At 43.9% G+C, this 25884-nt stretch overlaps 1 protein-coding gene across 1 annotated transcript in view; it reads left to right on the top strand.

Moving 5' to 3' along the window:
• nt5dc1 (5'-nucleotidase domain containing 1) overlaps window positions 1-22579 on the top strand; it is a 51493-nt gene extending 28914 nt beyond the window's left edge. Inside the window, exons 8-12 of the mRNA XM_070849399.1 lie at window positions 2268-2365; window positions 8465-8586; window positions 13954-14127; window positions 17180-17348; window positions 20052-22579. Of these exons, the coding sequence (XP_070705500.1) occupies window positions 2268-2365; window positions 8465-8586; window positions 13954-14127; window positions 17180-17348; window positions 20052-20164 (676 nt within the window). The 3' untranslated portion in view covers window positions 20165-22579. The remainder of the gene's footprint in view (window positions 1-2267; window positions 2366-8464; window positions 8587-13953; window positions 14128-17179; window positions 17349-20051) is intronic.
• Window positions 22580-25884: the final 3305 nt, after the last annotated feature.

Here is a 25884-nt window from a genome sequence, read left to right as displayed (position 1 = left end):
ACCCAGTGTCCATGTTGCTGCTGCGCTTCAACAAATGTAAGCCCTTCTTTTTCTATGGAAGATGTTGTTATCTTGCGCCGCGCTCGCCTGGTTAGGTGGTCTGCCTTTCCACTTTCCGTGCTCAGAGCTGATTGTTCTCTGCAGTCCAGCAGAGGGGCAACAAGCAGGTCGAGGTAAATCTGTTTGGCTCTCGATGCCAGCTTGTCTCACGGGGCCTCTGTGGCCCAGGCCCCGCTCCACCCCTCCTCACCATTTCCTGTTAAGCTTACTAGCAGCCCCGCACCCACCCACCAATCCCACTGTTTCACTGCCCCCCCGCCCCCTCCTTCCCTCCTGTGTCTGTGACCTCCAGCACCACAGCGTGTGTCGCCTCCGGAGTAGAGCAGCCAGAGCCCCAGCTGTGCACAATTGTGTGTGCTCAAAATCATGTTCAAGTCACTGCTTTACAAGGTCGGGGGCTGCAGATTTATGTTGTGATAGCTACAAGAGGAAGTCAGGCCAGCTTCGTTTTCTCAGATTTTGTGTGCTTTATTGACACACTGGGTTACCCTTTACTCCCACAGCTAGTGGACCTACCTTCTCTCCAAACTTAAAGTGTGGGCAGCACAGGACCAAAAACTGACTCTCTCGCTCTCTCTCACTCTCCCTCCTACTGCTGAGAAACCAATTTGTTGTGAAAGACTTCCACTTCTGCGTCACTATGCAGTACATCCTTTTCCAGAGAACACCGTCACTGGCTTCCAGCCACTTCACTGTGTTGGGCCGGCCAGAGGCCAGTGACAGTCAGCTGTCAGAAGTAGCACAACAAGGTCAGAGCTGTCTTACAGGAGTCTGCTAGTCAAAACCCAGGAGGCTGGCCAGAGGAGCCGCTGTTAATATTTAGCGCGACTAGATAAAGGCTCGAGTGCCGCATAGTTTATTGATTTGTTAGTTGCTAAGTCCTCTGATGTGTTGAGCTTCTTTTCTGGCTTAAATGAAGGGATAACATTCCAGAAAGAGCCAAGGATCTCCTGCAACTGTGTGAAATTAGCTCCAACATGTCGTAACAATCGGAAAAGTAAGACAGATGATTCACATCTGTACCAGTCAAAATACTGTTTCCTCTCCTGTATAATGATCCATAGATGCAACCAGTCCAAATGTCTGCTTCAGACTACTAATAACTATATTCAGCAGATCTTGACTTCAATTGGGACTCATCATAAGTCCATATATGCATGCAACTCCAAGATTGAACTTAGACTTAGACTTAGACTCAATTTTGATCCAACAAAGCTCCCCGGCTGAACATGAATCAGGGACATTGTGTCTCACGGTCAGAGCCCAAACCCCGTAGCTACCAGGGCTCCCTGACAAGTCCTTCTCTTCTTCTTAGATGCATACAACCATCTATATAGATATTGTTAAAGAATTCAACACCCTGTTTTAGCTTCAACATGCACAATATGGATTGAAATCCTGACACACTTCACTGCCAGGCTATTTAAGTATTTTAACACAGCTTTAAAATATGTAGCCACATTAAATCATTTGTATGCAAATGTTTTGTATGTGACATCTCAACGTCTCAGTTCTCCGATGAGCAGTAATTGCAAGTTTACTCACAAATAGATGGTAAAACATTTACACAAACATTTGTAATAAAAGTTAGAACTTTTAGATTAAATACAAGAAAAAGCAAGCAAAAGCAAGTTAATGGCAAATGTGGTCATACAGGGCATAATATAATGACAGAACTCCAAATGAGCTTTATGGCCTGTCATGAACAAATTGTAACATCATTAATATGATAAATATATCCAGTAAAACAGCTCAACGTGCTCATAAACACCGTCACCGTCGAAAACTGATTGGTTTACATGTTCAGAGCTTCCCAGTTTGAAGTCCTTCCTGTTTCATAAGGCTGTAGTTTCTTCACCTTATATGGAAGATTCTATAGAGTCTCCTTACATGTATGCTGTACAGATACGTGCAGTACTCGGGTCTCCTTGGAGACACCATCCAGCTCTCAACATGCTCCCTATCACTTCGTGGCCGTAGCACTGTGGGAGTGTATGCTGCCCTCACACAGTGTTTACTTTATTACACTCTACAGCACTGTGTGTATACACTGTTTATTGCGCCATGGTTCCCGTCATCTGTACAGAGTGTTTGTTTTCTGTGTGTGCTTGTGTAACTGTGTATTTGGATGCCGTCCAGGCATTGTCGCTCACGCAGTGGCCGGGCGTCCATCACGGAGGTTAATGTTGTTTCTCTGGCTGTCACAGGAAGGATTTCGAAGAGCTGTTTGACGTAATCATCACAAACGCCCTGAAGCCCGGTTTCTTCTCCTTGGTGCCCCAGCAGAGGCCCTTTAGGACCCTTGGTGAGTACTGGCCTGTAGCCCTCACGCCCCACTGGACTCTATCTATTGTTTGATAAATCATATAATCTTTAAAATGTCAACTCATAATGAAAAACATCCGTCGCAGAGTTGCGTGCTTCCTCTCTGGAAGTGTGATTCAGAGCTCCAGTGTAGAGCTGGAGTCAGGACATGTTTACGACATATCAGCCTTTCTCTGTCCAAACTTGTTTGTTAAGAGCTTTTAGCCACACTAACTAAATTCACCTCTAATGGCACTGAGGTAGAAGAAGAAATCTCTCAGACAGATATCTTAAAACCTGGGCACATAAAAGTAATATCATATGGGTTTTTTTTGTAATTTGGGTAAACTGACCCTTTAACATAGCAATGCTTTTCAGACGCTTGCAATATCGTTCATCCCGTGAATTATTCTGGGAGCGTATTGTAAGGAATCAGTCCATCTGTAATCTCCCCAAACTCTAAATTTAATGTGGAAATTTCAAACAGCTGTTTGTTGTGTCAGCGAGGTTAATATCAGCTGCCAACATTTCATTGGCTCAGGTCCTCGTCATCAGTGGCCCACATAACTCCGGTTACCTTCCCGGGCTGTCCTCCCTCTCTCATTAGCCCAGGAATCCGATCGGGGGTGCTCATGTTGAAGGTGTGCACTGGCAGGGCACACGGCCCGCTGGAATGCTGCCCTCATCTGGTTTGTCTCTCTGCCAGCAATAACACTGGGGATGCATTATGTGTGAAGACAGGATGATCCTCTCTCTCAAATATTCTCCCTCTCTCTCTCTCTCTCTCTCTCCCTCCCTCATTCTTCCTGTGTTTTGCCACGTTGGCAGAAAAAGCATCAGCATCTGCTCTTACTCTAGCCACTCCTTTTTTAGTTGGAGACATCACTTGTTATTCTGCACTCTTAAACTTCTCTTTTGTATTTATTAGCTCATAAGTTTTATTTAGAAGAAGAATGTGACATCGAAAGTTTCGAGCTGATGATTTAAACAGTTCCCAAGCATTTGTAGAGATGACATGCAGTGTGTGTACAGCTTATAAGCTTATATATCAGCTCAGAAGTGATTAAGGAAAACTTCCACTCCTTGTATTCACTGATTCATGACCTGTTGCCTTTTCTGTACATGTTCTGTCTGGACATGTGTGGGTCTTCCTCCCACTGTCCAAAGACATGCAGGCCAGGCCAGGTGATTCTAAATAGCCTATATGTGAATGTATTAGCCCTACGTTACACTGGCAATAAGCACAATGCATGCTGGGATAATAATAATAATAACTTTATTTATATAGCACCTAGTTCAAGTTACAAAGTGTTTTACAATAAAAATAAACAGCTAACAATAAAATAAGTAGAAATAGCAGCTAAAATATGTACATGTACACACATATACATGCATATGTACATGGACCCATAAAAGCACAACATTCATTAATAGTTAAGAAAAAAACAGTAAAAGTGAGTCTTATGAAGAGCTTTAAAAGAGGAGTTTGAGTGTGCTTGCCTGCAGGCAGGGAGGTCCACAGCTGACCTTTAGTGATGAGTTGAGTTCGTTGGAACCATCAGTAGGGCCCTGCTGGAATTGGTGCGATGTGGTCACTTCTCTTTGTACATGTTAAAAGCCTGGCAGCAGCGTTTCGTACCAACTGAAGTCTATGGATGTTTTGCCTGCTGATTCCTGATTAAAATGTGTTACAATAGTCGGGAAGAGATGAAAGCATGGAAGACCTTTTCTACGTCTGCGGGGGAGAGGAAGGACCTGATATCAGTGAGTCCTGATCAAGATAAGCAGCTATGAAGTCAAAAATGGCAAAGTGAAAACTTCAGTCTTTCCTCATTATAGTGACTTTTAATGTCACATATATGTAGTGAAATAGCACTCGTCTCTAGACCGGCTGTGTCTTGTTATGGTTGCTAAGCAACGACGGGACAAGGGGTTTAGCTGATGGTCACTTGAAAGTTCAAACTTCTTGAAGCCCACAGCAGGGCTATCCCTGAAGCCACGTGAAGCTGCAAACATGCTGCTTCCTGTGGAAGGAGACCATGTGATGTGGAAACACGTCTGGTCAATCTTCACCTATATGAATAAACACTTTCATTAGTCATTAGCTCCTCTGAGCGACCTAGTCTAAACTGGAGAATCCAGTCTCCACCCTGCACATCAAGCAATAACAACAAGGACAGTGTGGGACCACTCTCACAAGCCTGGCAGAGCAGGTGAAAGGCCAGGGTCAGTTAACCATTCCTGTGGATCCTGGTCCTTCCTGTGGATCCTGGTCCTGGTTCTGCTGATGTGGTTCCCTGGTTCCTATGGATCCTGGTCCTGGCCCCGCTGATGTGGTTCTCCACCAGCCAATGGATGTGCGTCTGTCCAAGGCTACAGCCTGTCCGTCCTTGGGAGCTGGATCTCTCCTTCACTGTGGTGCTCCCGGAGGTTTCTCTTTTCCCACTGGGTTTTTTGAGTTTTTCCTTCCCGAAGAAGGAGGGTCATAAAGGGCAGGTGATGCCTCGGACTGATCCACCGGACTGATCCATTGACCTCATCGACTGCTGGACTCTTTATTAGATTGTTTGTTCGCTTACACTATTTCAGTGAACTCTGTAAAGCACTGTGAGACACCCTGTTGTGATATTGGGCTATACAAATAAATTGAATTGAAAATTGAATTGAACCATGACAATACATTCCCTTAACTGCTCATTCAGCGTGCACACTGAATGTGGAGATGCCAAATTTGCTCATCAAACGGTCGATTGTTTCTGAAAAATCATCTGATTTATTATTCTTATTCTTGTTTTTTTGGTTGAATCCTTTCTCAAACTAGACAACCTACATCATAATGAAAACACAGACTCTCACAGGAGATCCCAGTGTCACTGCTCCAACAATGGCTCATTGTGTGAGAGGAGGGCCTACAGAACAGAAGAGTAAGAATATTTGAAAAAAGGCATCGTTCCCAGGTGAGATCAGGTTCATGGGTGTAATTCGAGGGCTTCTTTATCTTCTGTGCACAAATGATCATTTTGTGCCCACAACAAACAAAAGTGTCATCTATCTTGGTCTTGACTGTGCTTAAAAAACTGGAAGCTTGTTGTGCGAGCGAGTCCAGCCTTTTAAGAACACAGCGTTAATTATCATTTAGGTGATGACTGAAGCGGCAGAATACTTCTGTTCTGTTGCACTTCACCGTCTTCTTTTATTCCAGTGAAAATGCCACAGGATGTCTTCAAAGCTGCTGCTCAGTGGAGCTGCACAGTTAGCACTTCTCTGAGGTCCAGGCTGCACACCACTTATTCCTCTTTCTGTCAAAGTCCAGGGTCCTCACAGCTGTCACCGTGTGTGTGTGTGTGTGTGTGTGTGTGTGTGTGTGTGTGTGTGTGTGTGTACACTCCCACATGTGCAGGTGCTCATCCTTGTTCTTTCACTCTCTCCTGTCACAATATTTATAGGATATTTAACCTCAGTTTGAACCTGTGGTGGCCTATACTCTACAGACCACCATGCTATTCTCAGTGAGGGGATAGAGGATCTTCTCTAAACCTGCTGCTGCTGCTGCTGCTGCTCTTTAACACAAGTCAGTCAACTTAAAGAGCATCGCCTGTCCACAAGAGCAGTTACTTCAAAGAAGGCTGTCTGTTGATTCCTAGATAACAGTCAAGGAAAGCATAGCACATTTAAAAGGCTCTGCATTACTTTCACATTGTGAGCAACAATGACTATATTCAAACTTCCCTGGCGTCATACCTGTTTCATAATGACTTTCAGCCCACATGTCATTATTCATCAGACTTCACTAGGATTGTCTCATGTTGTTGGAGAGAGAGCGCTGGCTAAAATGGAAGCACAGTACCAACACAAAAAAGAAAGACAGAGAACTGTAAGGGCCTCTCCAGCTGTTTGACATTGCACCTCCATGAACTTGCTGGAGAGAAATAAAAACACGAGTGATCAAAATTGAAGCTGCAGAGGCAGAGATGTCATCACTTCTAGTCTCTAGTTAGGACCAGACTCTCAGATCACCAGATATTACATTTCCCATAGTCCAAATGAATAGTTTAAGCTTGATGACATCACTATGACGTCATCAGGGGGTTATTCATCTCATTAGAGCCACAGAGGACACTATACATTATACGGTTTTCTCAGAGCGAGTAGTACTCATGTACTCATCCAGACGAGTAAACTGATCCTCGTGAGGAGAATCAACAGAGTGTGCCCTTAAAATACAGCATTTCCATAAAACGTCCAAAAAATCTTCAAATGATTTGAAATGATATCAAACACAATTGAATAAGAAGCCACGTTGGGCGGTGACAAAGATAAAACCATTATGTTTTTGGAAAGTAATCTAAGTAAGTAAGTCTAAGTAAAAATCTAAGTAAGCTTGAGTGAAATCAGAACCAAACCTTTGTGTCCAGTTTCCATTGTAATTATGGTAATTACCTGTGGAATTGCATTACAGATTTCACGCTCCTCTTAGACATGCCTTTTGAAATCAGCTGCAGTTGTTGCCGAAAGCAACAGCACTCATTGCACGTTCCTGCACGTCATCCCTTCACTGACTCCAGGTTATAAAGGACAACACCAAGTAAACAACCGCAAAATCTCAGGAGAGAAAGTTTCAGTGGGCTTTAATTAGAAATAGCCCAATAACAGCCTGATTGTTGTCTGTGTTGATAAGTTGATTATCTGTCTAGAGCTCCAGTCCACGGCTCAACTCTGTCTGTTTAGAAGTTTAGCATGTCAGCTGGCCATATGGTAAAAGGTCTGTGTTTGTAGAGCACTGACTGCATCCTGCTGAACATCTCCAACATGTTTTTTTTACGTATGGGCCAGTCAGCCTGCGGGGAAAAGCAGCTTGTGTTACAGCTGTTAGAGGGCTTGTGATGCACGACTCTATCAGCACATCATTGACACATGTCTGTCAATAGGATGGTATCCAGACCTCCTCACGCTAAATCTGCCACCCTCTGTTCATGGAAGTCATTTTTAGAAAGTGTGCAGCACACATGACCTCTTCTGCACCCTGCGGTGTTCCAAGCACTAATTAATATTTGTATATTATTGCTATATTTCCTGAAATGTAAGGCCCCCAAATGGATGAATCAGTTCAGTAATCACCTGAACTTTCATCTAGCACCACCAGCAGGTCACATTTTCAGTTGGTCCAGTACTTTGGTTTATGACCAAATACCTGCAAAACTAATTACATTCCCATCAGCATCAGTTGTGCTTTGTGTTTAATGCTAATTAGCAAAGGTTAGTATGCTAACACACTAAATAAGAATATAAACACAGCAGTCACTATGATAGATTATATGGGGGTTAAGGTGATTAGATATTTCTATTTTTACTGTGAGCATGTTAGCACTACCAAGAAGTACCACTGTGCCCATGCACAGCCTGACATCTTTTCACTTTGTAACTTTTTTTAAATTAATTTCTAATTTTATGATCTAGTTTTATTACACTATATCGCTTCAGTGTTAAACCGCAACGCCAGAAGAAATTCCTTTTTTTTTCCTCAGATCTCTGAATTCCTTTTTCTTCTAAGCAAACCTAAAACTTGTGGCCAAAAAGTAGAAAATCCTTATTCATGAGCTCCTTGAGCTCACAATGGCTGGATGTCTTGCATGGCTGAACGCACGGCTACCACATTTCCAAGGGGGGGGTAAATGTGAAGTTTTGGAAGTGGCATGGCTGGATCTGAAGGGACCAGTTACTGTTTCACTCAACCTTGTTCCCTGGTTGATTTCCTTCTTGTTCAGCCTTCAATAACTTTAAATCTGGAACAGGAATGAGCATTAGAATGAAATACTGAATGTTTAAATTATCCAGTGATTCACAAGATGATGCGAAGATTAGAGCTGTCAGAAACAAAAGATGTTGTGTTATGTTACAAAAATGAGAGGCCCTGTCCCCGAGGCAGGGAACCGCTGCTTAGTAGGACTACTGGAAGCAGCTTCACAGTCCATATGATTGTTTCCTTGTGGGTGGGTGCTGTGATGAGGTTTAGCTGATGATGTTTGGTGCTAGAGGACCAGAGGCACTGTTGCCATGTAGCAGCTGGCCGTTTGATCTGATTCTCTTTCCTCTCATCCAGTGAACGACGTGGAGGAGAGCGAGGGGCTGCCGTCGTTGGAGAAACCTGGCTGGTACTCCCAGGGCAACTGGCCGCACCTCCACGAGCTGCTCAAGACCATGACGGGGAAACCAGAGCCCAAGGTAGGCCGGCCGCCCGGCGATGCGCCATGTGACAAGAGCGAGGCAGTTAGACCTCTGGCTCGACAACGTCTCGGCCTCGCTTTGAGGTTGACTCCAACTCTGGTTTTTGGCTGAGGCTGAAAGAGATGAGGACTTCATGATAAATCAACAAGGGAGATTCACACTGGTGTGATGGAGAGGAGGAACACGGCCCCTTGGCATGACCGTCGACAAGGCCGCTGTGTGCCAGCATGCTGAGAGATAGAGAGCAGCCACCTCCCCTCATGCTCCTTACTATATATACAATACAGCCTGTTCTGTAGGAATATGTCTACACAGGTGCCTCTCTGGGGATATGAAGACCTGCACGTGGAGATACACCTTTCCTTGAGTCCTGTTCAACATGTGCTCATGTTTAAACGACTTATCGCGTTATTCTATTACACTTCCACTGGAAACAGCATCACAATAAAGTTCAGATATCAGGGCCGGGGAGCAGCACTGCAGAGTATGAATAGAAGGACAAAAGCCGTCACATTGAATAGACTTGCTGAATCATCGCAGCCCTCAGCAGTCTGAATTTGAGCCAGCCACAAAAACTTGCATTAGACAGTCGAGTGAAAGCTACTTGGCACATGGCATTTTATGGAAGAGGGGGGGGCCTCGCTGTCCCACACTGAAATGCCACATCTGTGGGGAAAAAAAGAATCTACCGGACTGCTTCCAGAGTAAGCTCGAAAGGAGCGTGCTAATGTGTGTGAAAGGTTTGGAAACCAGTGATCCGAGCCACTGTTTTTGAAATGAAAATGAACGACTGTGTCTGTCAGATGACGCAAATGTTAGAATTTCATGCGACAGCCCCGAATATGAAAGTGCCTACTGATTTGTAATACTTCACTCCTGCCCACAGTCCCAGAGGAATGACATCATGTCTGACTTAGAAGGCATCAGTCACTGATACAAAGTCATGAGTTGGTTCATTTTACAGGCACAATCCTCATTTATCAACACAAACACGGGACGCTGACTTAGGACAGGCTTTTATTTTTTATTATTTTTCATTTAGGCGTGTGTGTGTGTGTATGTATATATATGTATTCATTTATTTATGAATGATTGAAAGACTGACTGAATGAATTATACTTTTTTTGGAGCATCTTAGCCTTTACAAGAAAAGGTGACAGTGAAGAAGCAGACCCCAAACAGGCGGAGAGAGAGGGGGGGGGGGGGGGGGGAGGAGGGGGCTAGGACATACAACAAAGTTTGCCTGCGAGAGTCAAACCGGTGATGTTGCGGTTATGTAGCCACCAAGGCGCTTGAGTAATTCATTTCAAAGCAGCCACTCTTAATGTCCTGAACAGTAACTCATCTCTGTTGCCCACGTTTCTGTCTGCGTTTTCATCAGCAGTACAGTTCTCACTATAAACTCTGAACCATAGCTCCATTTCTTTGAGCTTGCCTTCCTAGAAGGGCTTGAGCTCTGGGACATGTTTCTGCACAGCCCTGCCAACATCTAGCTGCTCCTGATCACATTGCACGGTATAATGAAATAATGAACCCGGATTTTCAATGTTTATTCTCCTCAAAAATTAGAAATGGCTTCACATATACCTTCAGTTATTTCCAAATGGGTTTTTTGCTGTGTACTGAGCCAAGAAGTTGCCACGAATGTTACTTCACTTAGCAAAGGTTTGCATCAGTGTAAAGCTTGTGGGTATTGTAGTGTCCCACAGGATAAAATGATAAAAGAAGGAAATGCAACAGTTAAACGTTACAGATCAGACACAGGCTGTCATTCAGTTCTGGTCATCGTCCACATCTCTAGCTCCTCTCCCACCCCCCTCCTTCCTGCCCTCTGCTCAATGCCCCCTCTGTTCCCCAGCCACGTAGAGAAAGCTCTCGCGGAATTCAGTGTCAACCTGCACTTATAGCCGCTTTAAACACTCCTCCGGGGTGACCTGAGGCACTCTGTGTTTTCACTTCTCTCCACTTTCACCTGACACGACTTAATGCAGGTGGGCTGAATGGAGGCATTCAGGGAAGATTACAATTCCCTCTCAGCACAGCGCTGAACCTGGTGGGGTCACGGTGCAGCTGTTGGGACACAATCGTAAAGATTCGGGCCTGAAAAAGGTGGTTGGGCTCATTTCTAGGTGTCATTTTTTTTAGTATCGATCCTCCTTTTTCGTAAACCAAGTCAACAGAAGTCATAACAAAACTGAACCTGTTTTAATGCCAATAATTAGAAAGGGAGATGTGCCTTCTCCTGCTTGGTCTCCACTGCATTGAAAACACGTGCAATGACCACATTATGTTGGCAGAATGTTTTCACTGAAGAGTAATATTACATTTTGGGACTGAATATGTTTTTTCCCTGCTGTCTTGTCGTGCCCCTCCCCCTCCCGGGCTTCCTGGGCCCCACACGGTGTCCAGTACAATGGGCTCATTAAGGCTCCTCTGCATGCCTGCAGCTCTGTTTACCTGGACCCAGCCCCAGCTTTAACTGCTCCTCTGAGTGATGGGTTGATAAGAGACGGGGGTCCACAGCCCACCGCTATGTGTGCCTTAAAGCTGCAGTAAGCTGTTTCTGATGGTAAGGAATGGACTCTGAAACAAACTGCAGTATCAGCAGTCTGTCAAAACTCCATTTCTTTGCGCAGCACTTCTGTTTTATCGATTCCCTTTGTTTAACAATGTTTAAAGGTGAGTAAGCCGTTTCTTACTGGAAAAGCACTCCTGATCCGGCAGCACACCGGCAGATATAATCAATACATACATATATTGTCATTTCAGACTATGTGAAGATTGATCATAGTTAAAAAAAAATGGCTCAACACTATGACAGCTGGTTGCTCCTTCAAAGTATTTATGCTGAATGATAAACAATAAACCATACGTATGTCTGATTTAATGTTCTGCAGCATGGAGGTTCAATGATGAACCTTCCGAAAAGCAATGCACAGGTATTATTTGGTTAGTTGGCCTTAACTTCCTGTTATGGATTAGTCAGACTGGCTTCAGTGGCTAGGCTGACAAAAGCTATGTTAGCTAAGGCATGGATATATGAAATGAGCAGCTACAGATATAGATGAGAGAAACTTCCACCTTCCTTAGTTGACGGTGCTTTGGTGCGACGGTCTAGTTCAGTGCTGAGCAGAGCTGTCGAACGTCTCAAGATCATTAAAACAGGTAAAGTTAAGACACGATCTTGAAGGTCAAGCACAAGTCCAGTCCGAAGTGTTTTATGTCATAGAATGCAGACAATTAAAATGGCGGAATTTAACAAGGCGGTATTGAATCTGTTTGCAGTATAAATGGCACCAAGTACTTCAAATGCAGAGGCATGTCCATGCACGTCCTGCCACTCTTTTATTCTCTATTCGTCCTGGTTTTTTCAAAGTTAAAAAGTCTTTAGGGAGTCAAGTCTTAAGCAAGCCATGTCCTTCAATAGAGGAGTCCAATTGGAAGTCCTTGTTTTGGGGACCTCTATAGTCTATAGCCCTTTGAGTTCATTCTAAAGTACAATAAAGTACAAATGTAGAAATCTTGGAAAGAGACAGACGGACCCTAATCCAAGATAGTTTCTCTTTACAGCAGTAAATTGACTTTTGGAAGAAGAACAATGGTGGTAATTCCAGATAATAAAAAATGAATGAGATGTCTCTGTTCTTAAACTGTGAACCAAAGCACTATACTGTGTATTATATTGGAATTGATTGGACTCCATTCATTAAATGGCCGCACACTTTTTTATTCTTACGTTGTCTTTGTGTTGAGAAAGTCTTGATAACAACACTCAGTAAATGCCGATAGAAGCTGCTCTGTGGAAAGCAGGTCCTGTTCAGGGTCAAGGATGAAATACAGCAACTTGAGGCTGCGTTTGACAGAGAATCTTTTTTATAGTATGTTGCCTTTGTGCTGGAATCCTCGGCCTCTGTAAATATTTATCATAGTGATCCCATGACTCTGGCAGCGGCAGTGCTGCTCAGCAATGAGAGGCGTGGGGCTTTTCGGGGTACGCCGACCAGCTGTGGGCAGTCTGGGAAAGTCTGACGGAAATGTGGCTCCTGCAGCCCCCTCTGCACAGGCCGGGCCCACAGCAGCCCCGATTAGCCCGTCTGTTTGTTTACATGTGGAAGGACGGGCCTGAGACACAGCACAGCTCTGTGAGGGAGGGGGGGGACGCAGCTACTGGAATGCTTTACCATCCTCTTTATGGCCCTCTGACTCAGGGGTGTGTACTATCCCTATTTGAGAAGGCTAGAAAGAGTTTACATGATGAAGTTTGCTTTAAACTTTGAGTTTTTCTGTTATCAGTTTCATCTTAAGGTTTTCAAGTGACAATACAGACCATGATTTTTCATTGGATGGCTCATTAGAGAGCCTAACCGTATAACTCAGGTCTTCGGATTTCATTAAGAACGTGGAGTGCTGTTTAAAATGCTAATGTTCATCTATTTGAATTTTACTTGGTTTTACCTGTTTACATTTCTTTTACTTTCTTCAACTTGGGGGCTCAACCTTCAGAGTCAGCGAACTTATTTTGTTACTGAACACTATGGATGGAAACCGGTGGGTACCTTGAATGATCAGAAAATCTAAAACTGAACAGAACGCACTGACAAGTGGACAGTATGCAGGATTTGTAGATAATGGTTCTCTGCAGATATGAGGGAGAAGTGATCATGTTCTGTGGTCTCATCATTATGAGCAACATTTTCATGTTACACACACTCATTTGATTAATGGGATTAACACAGTGTGCCTTCTTCTTCTTCTTCTTAAAACTTGCAAAACCCCAGAATGGTCCTTTAAAGGCACTGCATGTGATAGTGCTTTTTTCCATGTGGTCCTGTGAAGCAGTGCTGCCCCAATGCCAGTAATGACACGTACTGTCAATAACCAGCTCATTTGTTGATCCCTTGCACTTGCATGTGGATTCACTTCGAAGCATTTGCATAAATATTCCAAACTGTGTTGTAACTGTTCAGTATTCCAGTGACTTCAGACTCCTGTGTCCTGTCATTTTACTCTCCAGCATTCCCCACTCCTCCACTTTCTCCCCCTGTTTGAAGGAACAGAAAGAAGTGGTGGTTGAATTGGGGTTTAAAGCTTCGAGCAGTCTGAACTTCAGTTTTGGAATGCATCTCAGTCATGCCTGCCTCGGCTTGCTTTTCTTTCCAGATGTGGAGGACAAAAGAGATGTGATGGTCAAGAGGTTGTGATGGGTTTTGCAGACCTGCCGTGTCTGGTCTAGCTCACCCTGGGGGGCCATAAGACACATGCCAGCTGACTTTGACAAAGAGAAGGCTTCACTTTACACTTTACTCTACTGAGTAGCTGTTGAAAGTAAACGAGCTGTCCTCTCTTTCTTTCCTCACCCTGCAGGTAGTATATTTTGGAGATAGCATGAGGTCGGACATGTTCCCTGCCAGCAGCTTCGGGAAGTGGGAGACAGTGATGATCGTGGAGGAAATGGAGGGGGAGGGCGTCCTGAAGAGCAACGCAGCAATGTCCAATGAGGCCCAAGTGGAGCCGCTGGAGAAAAAGGGAAAGTTTGAGGTAAGTTCACTGAAGCAGCTGTTTCCGTTTAGCAGCCATTCTGCCACCCCAACCCAACCTCCACTCTCTAATCCCCAAACCCCTCCCCCAACTCTGTGAGCCTCTCCCCCCTTCCTCTGGCCTAATGCCACCATATAGCCTTTGTGTTAGTCGATACATGAACTTAAAGTTCTTTTTCGTCACAGTTTTTAAATGTATGTTGGTTTCCTAAAAGCATTATGGCTAAATGTTGATGCTATCACATTTGATGGAGAAACATGTAGAATCAGGCATGCTGCCACGGGTTTATGGAAAAGATGGAGGGTGGAAGGCAGTTCATTTTTATCAATTTACAAAATGCAAAGTGAGTGAACAGAGGAAAAATCACGCTGAAGATAGTTCCTGATGACATTGGCTGTATGTTTGGGGTCATTGTCCTGCTGCAGAATCAATTTGGGGCCAATCAGACGCCTCCCTGATGGTACTGATGATGGATTAGTATTTCTCAGCATTAAGGACACCATTAACTCTGACCAAATCCCCAACTCCATTTGCAGAAATGCAGCCCCAAACTTGCACTGAACCTCCAGCAGCTTCACTGCTGTCTGCAGACACTCAGTATTGTTCTGCTCTCCAGCCCTTCAGTGAACAAACTGTCTTCTGCTGCAGCCAAATATTTAGAATTTTCACTCATCGGTCCAGAGCACCTGCTGCCATTTTTCTGCACCTGAGTTCCTGTTTTCGTACATAGTTGAATCTCTTGGCCATGTTTCCACGTCAGAGGTTTGGCTTTTTGGCTGCACTTCTTCCATGTCCACTTCTGGACAGTAGATGGTGTACCTGGTCCCACTGGTTTCTGCTGGTTCTGAACTGATGGCACTGCTTTGAAGGGAAGTAAGAATAATGTGCCTTTCATCTGCTGCACTAAGGTTCCTCGGCCGACCGCTGTGTCTACGGTCCTCAACGTTTCCCGTTTCTTTGTGCTTCTTCAGAAGAGCTTGAACATCCTGAAACCCCAGTGTGCTCTGAAATCTCTGCCTGGGGGAGACCTTGCTGATGCAGTAGAACCACCTGGTGTCTTGTTGCTGTGCTCAGTCTGAACATGATGACCTGTGACATCAAACTGTCTTCACCAGCCTCACCTTGGTAGCAGAGTTTGGCTGTTCCTCCCCCAGTTTTAATCCTCCTACAGCTGTTGGATGATTGATCTAGAGTTTTCTAAATTGATAAAAAAAATAAGCAAAATACTGTATATATACTTTATATACTATATATAGAATATATACTATACATACATACACTCATATATACATATGTATGACTGGCTGCCATCCTAATCTCTTATTTTGGACCAGACCATGTTTAAGTTAGAAACAATAATGCACCCACTCACTTTTCTGATCAACTCGCTGTCATTTCTGTAGATTCATACCAAATGGGATGTGGCTCTCAGTTCTTCTAACAATGTCCACTAGTGTTATCGCATTCTACATTACAGAATAATAGACACTGGTTAAGTCAGAGAAATTTCATACTGAGCTCATTTTTGAGCAAAAAGAAGGGATGTCAACATCCGTCCATTGTCTAAACTGCTTATCTGTAAGGGTCACGGGGGGCTGGAGCCAATCCCAGCTCCCACTGGGCCAGAGACGGGCTACGTTCTGGCCTAGTCAACTGTCAATCACAGGACCAACACACAGAATCAACTATTCACGCTCACATCGCAGCAAACCTACGGGCAATTTAGAGTCACCAATTAGCCTGCATGTCTTTGCACTGTGGGAGGAAGCCGAAGTACCCGGAAACAAGCTGCCAACCTGCAGGCCGGTGAATTTGAACCTGGAACCTTGTGGCTGTGAGGCAGCAGTGAGAACTTAACATAAAGAGGTCAAATAGATTGCAAAAATAAGTTTGAAAATTGACTTTGTATCAGTGTTAAAACAACCAAGGCTCCTGGTGGCAGTGGCAGCAGATTCTCTCAGCTGTAGCTCGCTACTTGGCTAATGAGTTTAAAAGGCCATCTTTTAACTTGGTGTTTCCAGCTGTCTAGTAATAAAGCAAGAGCTGTAAAGAGGTCTTAAATGTGCATTTGATGACTAATGATGAGAACAACATGGCTGACAGATGAAATGTTGATGGTGATGGGAAGGATGACTTCCACTTCCTGTGGTTGGCCCTTTTTTCATTTGTCGACATTATCTCAGATACCAAACTGATGGTGCGTGTCAGTGATGCTGCAGAAGTCTAAAGCCCATTCGTGGTAGGTCGGCAGACATCCAAGCAATATATCTGTGACTTCACTTAAGGGCTGTTCGGTATCTTTTGGGATGAGTTTGATCCCTGTCATCTGTGTTGAACTATATCAGAGGTTTCTGCCTCAGCATGTGGAAGTCTTCACAATCAGAGCCCATCTTCAGAAACACTTCCGACAGTCCTACATTGTTCCATTTTTTTCAACACTTCACTTGGTTGAAGAATAGAAAATTAGAGTTTTGTTTTTGTCACAATGTTTTTATGGTCAAGGGTCAGTTTTACCCACATATGAGCAAGGTTTTTTTGCAGCCATTGCATCTCATTTCAATTTTATGCTACTACCAATTCCACTTCCTGCTTTACCTTAAGTCCACTGATGTTAAAATCCTGAAATTACAACAATGGTCGCCATCAATATTTAGATTTAGTGCAAATCTCCATGACAGCATGACGTTAACAGATCTTTTTATCGTCTCTTACACAATGCACTCATTTATCACTTTAGTTTGTATCTTATTACATCCTACTTTTAAACACCACATCCTGCTGTCATGATAATCGCTGCTCACCAGCTCTTTCTGCTTCTGAGGTGTATTGATGTTCTTTGACTCATTCTGAGAAAGAGCGAAATGGGGGATTTCTCAGAATCAATGATTCATGCAGTAGTCAAAATAACCCTCAAAGCTGCTTGGGTGAAACCCAGGTTGGTGTCTCACTATATTCCCCCATCCCTTCTCCTTTTATCAGGTCTGCACATGTCTGAAAATGAGTCTTAACACTCACTTGCATACTTTGGCTTGTGTGTCGACTGTCTCCACAGGAGCAGGGCATGAAGGCTCCCTCTGCTGTGTCCAATCAGTGGGGCTCCTACTTTGTCGACGTACATAATAGCGGAGGAGGAGACGAGGAGAGCCAGAAGCTGACCTGGTGCTGCCACTGCATTCACAAATACAGCACTATGGCCATCCCTAGTGTGGAGCACATAGCAGGTATGTGGAAGGAGGAGACAAAAGCCTGGATGAAACTGCACCGCAAGTGTTACAGATCTGCAGTTTTTGGATGGAGATAAGAAAAAAACAAAAAAATAAGAGACCACAATAAATGTATAATTGAATACAGAAGAAAAACAAGACCAGCTTAAATCCAGACCACTGACATGATTGATGATGAGAAAGTAGAATCAGACTGGCTTAATTGGTGAGGCAACAGTTGTTTTGCCACAAAGTAATCCAAAACAGAACAGAATGGAAAAATGGATAAAGAATGTTGAAGATGTTGAAATGAACTCCTGTGTCACTGCTGCGCAGCACTTCCTGCCTGGTAGCAGTCGCCTGTGTAACGTGGAGCTGAATGACCTGAATTTAGGTGAACCGCTCCCACTTCCTTCTAACCCAGTTGTTGTGCTTTCATCTTTATGAACTGTTGCTGCAGTACTTGTGCCTGGTGTTTGGCCCAAACTGGAGGTGTTTTACACAGCGGTTGCCAGGAAATCTCAGTTTTGATGTCTTAGATTCTTTGGTAGAAGTGGTAGAAGTGTTAGTGGTGAGAAGACCACTACTGATAGACTAGACTGATGTGTTCACGATGTTGCTGCAGGAGTACGGATTTCATTGACTGCACGAAACCACAGCACTGTTTGACTGGATCTCATGTCACACAGCTTCAAACTAACTAGGTCCGAGGCAAACGTTTTTATACCTGTTGAATTATTCGCTTTTTTTTGCCACCAATGTAAATTCATATTTCGATGTAGAACCATATTGTACAGTGCATGTCATGAATAGGTTGTGATCCTCCAAATCTTCCAATTCTCTCCATCTGTTGAATGAGTGACCAAAGTCAATCAGTGTTGTCACCCGTGCTCTATCAAGGCCCCTTTTAGGTTTTCTTTTTCTTTTTTTCCTTCCTTCCTTTTCTTTGCTGATCCTGCCCCTGTATCAGCCATAACAACAAAATATGAAACAACAAAATCAGCTCCAGCTTCCTTTTCACTGCCAAACTATTGCCTGGGAAAATGTAAACGTAAGATATTCCATCTGTGCTTATGAGAAGTTGCTTATGCAGGCAGTCATACAGAGGCTGGGAATGACAAAAGAGACCCTAAGAGAGAACTTCAGATATGGGCTACTTTCACGCCTGCTGACATCTGGTTAATTGCAGCAGGAAGTAAGACAAAAATAGTTTGAAGATCCAGTAAGCTGAACGTTTTAATGTAATGAGACTTTTCTTCAACTTGTACAGTTCCTAAATCTAAATCTGGGATCAGAAAAAGAACCACATTTTTTTTTTTAGCTCACAGATTTGGACTGAAATGTCAATGTGAAAACTCCCTGCTTTAGGTTCCATTTCCTCATTTTTGGTTTGGCAAAGCTGTTGAAAGGTTCAAGGAGAAAAAGCTTTGAGTAATCAACCACTGACACACATTGCAGATACTCTGCGTTAATCATGTGTATTTTGCCGTTAAAGGAATACACTTTGTCACTGCAGCAGAGTTGCACAACAGAATGTCCGTGTGCAGATAGTTTTACATCCGCAATGTCAAACTAGAGGAGAACTCTGGTATTTTTAAAACCGGGCCCCTATTTGGGGCGTCTAGATGACTCATAGTCTTGAATGAATTGGAATTGGTCCAATAGATCACCTCAGCCAGCAGACGCTAAACTGCCTGCAATGGCTGCAACGGCTTCCTGAAGGCAACTGCACCTGATCACGGTAGGTCCACTGGAAGTGCTTGTCTAAGCCACTGACAGGCTCAGGTTGCTCTCTTCAAAGCCACCAGACTCCACTGACAAAAACATTCAGTCATTTTACGTTGCAGAACATCGGACTTTATGCAACTTTGGTGTTTAAGAGAGCAAAAAAAAAACAGCGGTTGCTGGTGAGAGAAGACGGATCTTACTCTACAAATAGGTCTCTCTGTGTAGGGATCCTTTCCATAATGCTGTCAGACACTAAGAATAACAATCTGAGCCTGTCAGTGGATCAAACGAGCACTTTGAGTGGACATGCCTAACTTTGAGAGCCATAATGGTACTGGACTCATCTGTACATGGGAGAAGAGATGGAAGTAGCTGTGTGAAGAGTCTTAGCTACGCATACCTAGCCAGTCACTGCATGAAGTGGGTGTGCATATGTCGGGTTTAGCATCGGAAAGGTGTGTGTGTGGGGGGGGGGAGATCTTCAGATGCTCTTTGGCCTAAAAGCCCCTTGTTTGAGGCATACTGACCCCTGTGTACTGCCAGCCTTCCTGGCAAAAGGGGTTAAAGAAGGCACATGGCCTAATACAGAATCACTCTGTGCTGGTCTGCACAAGAGAGCGGATGTGTTGGCGAGCCCCGTGCCACTATCACACTCTCCTTTCTCTGAAAATGAGTTTGCCAGAGGTTGTGTTTCAGAACACTTGAGTTTGCAGGCCTGTAGTTGATGACTGTGTTTTGTCAGACTTGTCTCTCGGGAGACAAAAGTTCAAGCACAAATAAGTCCAACATTCTCTGGCCTGCGTGACTACCGATTACAGCCTGCCCTTAAGAACAACAAGTGCCTTTGCACATTTTTCCAATAATGAATCATTACTCTTGAACATTTGCAGTCGCTTCTTTAGCAGCAGTGGTGTGTTAAAAGTACTGGTGGCCACGTGCGCATGCAGTGGTTCACTTGAAGTTGACTTTCCTGTTTGATTTCACCCTTTCCAGATCTTCCTCTGGATTACAAGTTCCTCAGGTTTTCTCCCGACAAGCCCTGCACCACCGGCTACTACCCCAGGCCCCCGGATTCTTTGCTGAAGAGGTGCGAGAGTCTGTCATAAAAAGGAAGGAAAAAAAAAAGGAAAATGGAAAAAAAAAAAGAAAAAACGTCCTCCCTTACCCCTCTGCCTCAGGAGAGGAATGTGCCTCCATTTTTGCCTGTAGTTCCCCACCTGACCCCGCCGCCGTCTGTGGAGCACAGGAAGCATACACTCCTCACCCATCCAGAGAAACCATGTGAATGTAAGCCACAGTATCTCTCTGTAATCGCGCCAACATTTGAACATCGTTTCGTGGTTTAGTGTACCGTACACGTGGAAATACGAAAAAAAATTAAGTGTGTGCGTGTGTGTCTGCATACAATAATAATAAGAAATGTAGTGTTTTTATCGTTTCATGTGTGAGGCCCGTTTTCTTTTGATGGTAGATTATTTGAAAATCCGAATTCTTCTTCTAACTTTTTCCGAAATGAAGTGAACGTTTTACCGTCTCTTTATCCTGAAGTGATTACCTCAAGAATGTTATGTTCCGTAAGTTGTATCCAGCTGGCCACAGTGTGTTTGTCCCCTAAACCTCCTTTGGAATCATTGTGTCAGTATTTCTGTATAACACTGTTATTGTGAAGTCTCCTTTTTGAACATATACTTTTACTGTATGCATTTTAGCAACCTTAACAATGGTCCAAGGACTGATGTTTCCCCTGTGTCATTTTCGTAGCGTGTTAATCTTCAGGTCATTGTTGCTGAAGAACTGGCACAATGCTGTCCTTTGTGTTGGCTCTTTCACTTTGGGGAACACTTAATAATAACAATAATGATAATAATAATAATGGATGATGATGAAGACTATGCTAGATGTTCTCTGTATTCTTTTTGGTGCAACAGTGACATGTGCTCTTTGAGTGATTGTGTAAAAATGTGGACTACTTGTGCTTCATTTATATGCAGTACTGGACTGAGATATGCTTTAATCGACATCTGAATGGTTGTTTCGTCAGTGTGCGTAGACAAAGTTGTGCCATAATACTGTAGGAACCCTCGGTTTGGGAGAAATCTGTTGCCGCCATGTCGCAGAAGATTGACATCAGGTTTATCTTTGTGCGTCCACTAAGTGCTTGGCCTAGCTTAGAGCTAATCCTGGAGCACAGCAAGACTTTTAGCGTCAGTCCAGCATGGATAAATACACTGCACTCCAAAACTGTCATCTTGACAGCTAGCAAACGTGTCAGAAGTACAAGAGGTCTGATTAACAGCAAGGTTAAGACTATGTGCAAACTAGAAGCCTTCACTGGTCCGCTTGGCTCATAGTAACTGAGAATGAACTGGGACCTGAGTTGTGCCAGGTCCAGATTAGATTGTGTCGAACTAGTCCTGCCATAGGCTGTATATATATATAAGAGGTGGGTGTATCCAGTGTGACATCGTCCTTTGGCTTGTGTACTACCATTTTGAATGCCACCATCTTGGTTTTGGAACCAGAAGTCGTGTTAATCCAACAAAGCCCCCCCACGTCTGATTGTTTAGGTTTAGGCACCACCACTGATTGGTTTATCACAAGGCCCGCCCTAAAGCATATGCTGCTTTATCATCTATTTTAGTTTCACTTCCAAATGAGCATGAGCATGCTCTACGGAAGAAGACTTCAAAATTCTAATTAACTGAGATAATAAATCAGTTGAGAAGTAGGGGGATTTTCTTTTTACTTCCTCAGAATCAGACTTCTCTTTAGAAACAGTGGACTTTTTTTTTGCTATGTCCTTTTCAGACGGTTTAAGCCACCACTTCCACTTCTCTGTCATATACCCAATCGGATAGCTATCATCTATTTTGGTCGGCCACACTGTGCGCTTCGGTCTTATCACCCATAAGCCTGAATGTCCTCGGGTCTCTTATTTTGAAAATGTGTTTGCACGCGCCAGGTTCTGGTCAGATTGATCCCAAAATGTTAGTTGGCGTAAACCTGGCGACAAAACAGGGAGAGGGCAGCTTGAGATGCTACATGCTAGAACAAGTCAACGTCAAACAAATGATAACCAACAAGTAATTAGTTTTAGTCATTAGAGTCATTAGTCATTAGACATTAGACACCCAAACTGTCTCCATGCCGGCCTCACATAGATGATACAGGTTTCAATCTTCTCTTCTGGCTCTGAATAAGTCATCAAACAAGAGGGTTTCCCAAACGTCAAAGTGTTCCTTTTTAGATGACCAGCTTCTCACAAACGAAGAGGATATTTTGACGACGAGCAGCACATAAGCTGTCGACGTGCGTGTTACATCCAAAGTGAATTATTACTTGTGCTGTGTGTGCAGGTGTTTTCTGCATACAGCTGTTGTGATTGTACTCCTGTTTTCTCATCCGACTTTGGAAAATTTGACATGCGCATTTGCCTTATGTTGGATTCATTTGTGGTCTTAAGTTGTTTAAAACACGGGGGGGGGGGGGGAGTTTGACTCTGTGTTCCAGTGTGGAAGTACCGTCGATGAAATAAAACAACTTTTCTTACATAGCGTCTGCTCGTCTTTCTTTCCAACCGTTGGCGAACAAATCCCTGAGCTGTGACTATGTGGAGTCGAACAGTTTCATTATGAATTAGTCATCGAATGGAAGAGAGTTTTTTCGTCTTGTTTTTGAGAGTTCAGCAAACCGACAAGCATGTGGGGACAGAGCATGCTGACTCATTAGATTTCATGTTTTGTGATTGTGGCTCCACAGAGAGTCCCGTTAATCGTGTGCAACAAAGCTGTCGGAATAACTCATACCAGAGCTGAGAGCTTTAGTGTCTCAGAGGCTCGTTTAAGGGGGATTTTATTCCTTAAATACGCTTTTGCCCTTTTATTAGGTACACCTTGCTAAAAAAAACAGTACAGCACAACCTTTATATCTTTAGTCTACACCTGTTGATATAAATGGGGTGCACAGAATATTGGTAATTTACTGCAGGGCTGTCGTATTGGACAACATTAGTTTAGTTTAGTGGACCTAATAAACGGAGTATATATCCTGCTCTATTCTGTATATAAGGATTAAAAGGAGTGATCATGTGAAATGGGACCATGTATCTCTGAAGGAACCGCTAGTAGCCTAGCATTGAGAGCTACGTAGCGCTGGTGAAGATGTCGGACAACATTTCCCAACTCTCTGTGTACAAGTTGAGACTACTTTTTGCCGTTTGTAACAAATTATGGGATGCCGGTAAATGCTAACAGTAGAACGAGTTGTCAGTATAAGTTAAACAGCAAAATGTTAGCGAACGTTAGCCAGCAGCTAACATTAGTCACACTGTACTGAAGTGACTAAACAGTGTTTGATTATAACTGACTTTTAATGTATGGGGGGGGGTGTTACACTGACTGGGTTTAAGGGTTTAGTAAATGTCTTAAAAGCATTTAAAGTGTTTCCAAGTGACCTGCTGCTGTTTTCATCACGTTACTACAAATAACTACATGAAAGGACAAAATGGTTCCTGTGTTTCAGTTAAAGTGCTGATTGTGTTTGACACAATGAGACACTTTACTCAGGCTAACATGCAGCCTGGTGCTGGAGGGGGGGGGGCTGTGACGCAGTCTGAGGTTCGGAGACGGTGCCCCCCCCCCCCCCTCTCTCTCTCCCTCCCTCCAGCATGCTGCCTGTCTGACTGCTCGGAGCTTCTCTACCTGCGGACCTGTCTGGGAGGGAGGGGGGCGGCCACTTAGCTAATTCATTAGGTCCCCTTTAAGCCTCCCTCCCCTGCCGCCCCTCCTCATTCGCCAGCATGACGCTCCCTCCGTCCTCACCCCCACCCCCCCCCCTCCGCTCTCTAACGCCGTGTCGCCCTTAAAACTAACTTTTCTACCACATTAGCAACATTTGCTAAAACCGCCCGCTGCGGCGGCAGGATATGAGCGCGGAGACGACGGGACGGCGGCTCCGGCAGCAGCAGCAGCAGCAGCAGCAGCAGCAGCAGCGGCGGCGGCGGCAGCAGCTCCCTGCTCTCAGGTACCGGACACTTTCCCTTCTAACAAGGCTGCTTTTGTCTTACTTACAGTCGGACCATCAATACCATCGATTACCGCTGTTACTGGCTAAACCCACCTTGGTGTTCGGGTCGGGGGGGGGGGCTGCTTTGATGGAGCTGAAGTACTTGAGGAGGGAAAAGTTAGCTGTGAGTGTGGAAAGGTAAATGGAGGGTCTTATTCCCCGTTAGAGCCGTCAGTACTGGGGGAGGAATGCCTTTTATGGCCTGGGATCATTACACTTTGTGGTGAAACCTGCTGGTGAAGCTTCCTGTGACGGTGGAACAGTGAGGCTGCCACATATTGATCACTTCTAAGTGTTCACTGGGGCACAGCAGCCTTTGGCTCTGGCTCGCTGACTGTCATGTGGCCACACATTTACAGTTAGTAGTCCTGGTGCTTGTTCTGTGTTCCCTGTAATGTCCTCATCCACCAAAGAAGAAGAGACTGCAGGCAGTGGTGCAGTACAACCCAAGAAGCTCCATCAGGTGAGTAATGTCTGAGGAGACGGGCCGAGGTTACTGAAGTTAGGCCAAACTAAAACTAAACCAAAAACTAAAAGCCGTCCGAGTTAAAGCAACAAGAATAAAAAATAGTGAAATGATATCGTATCCTCACAAAATAAAAAATTTCTTGTCAGAGGTATGAGGAGGCGTCGAGCCTGAGCCCCTTACAGATATGTTACAATATTATAATAAAAACCTAACTAATTCAAATGTGTTTAAACAATTAAAACTAACCTGAAACCAGCAAACGCACCCCGGAGACTAACCGACACTAAACCGAGCAGGAAAAATGAAAATCAAAACGAATGAAACATACAACAGTATAATAAGTGAGTAATAATAACTGTGCAGACGCACCTGAAGCAGGGAAACGGGATTCCAGTTTGTTTGCTCAATAAACTTAAATGTGATCAGATCATTAAATTGATCAGATAAATAACCAGTTTGGGGGGGGGGGGGTATTAATGTCAGTCCATATACAACACCTTGTTTTATTTGACTTTGTGTTTTTATAGAGGTATCACAACAGGATAGTCTGAAGTCAGAAACATTTCCTGACGTAAACCTTGAAATTCCTCATCAGCAAACACAACAGAAGTTGAGGAAAAGCGTCAGACACATGACAGCCGGCGCTGTGGCTGCCAGAAAGTTTTTTTTTGATCCTCGGCCATGTGAAGGACTTGTTTTCAGGGGATGGCTCTAAGAAACCATGCACAGCTTCATTTTGAGAAATATCAGTTTGGATTTTCATTCCCCACTAATCTATTCTATCCATTGTGTTTCCTACTGATTAACTGATCACTTGTCCGTGGCCGTGCCTTCGGATGTCTGCTTTTGTTGGATCAACAATCTGAACCCCAGATATTCGGTTTACAATGATATAAAACAAGAGACAAGCAGTGAATCCTCCGCTTTGAGAATGTGACACAGATATACAGTCATATACGGGTCTGTATGTTTGTTAAACTATTGAAGAAAATGAAGCTCTCTGTTTGATATTGACTTGTCAAAAGACAAACCGATTAAATGGCTTACAGTTGGCAGGGAGCCTCAGTATTTCTAAAAGTCTAGAATACTCCAAACAATACCTCACAGTGATGCTGTAGTAGATCAAAATGTCTACGTGTTGAGTGCTGAGTGTCATGAGGTCAATTCAAAATCCCTTTTGAGCAGCAAAGGCCAACCGTGAGTCCCAACCAAAATATTTTCCATTCCATTTAGAGAAACCGTCCAAAGAGGGGAAGTTTTCAGTCTGTCTCATTCAGGCCTACAGGTGTCCTC

This window comes from Pempheris klunzingeri, chromosome 18 (assembly GCF_042242105.1).
Source record: "Pempheris klunzingeri isolate RE-2024b chromosome 18, fPemKlu1.hap1, whole genome shotgun sequence".
Lineage (NCBI taxonomy): Eukaryota > Metazoa > Chordata > Actinopteri > Acropomatiformes > Pempheridae > Pempheris > Pempheris klunzingeri.
This window is presented reverse-complemented; position numbering and strand designations above follow the sequence as displayed.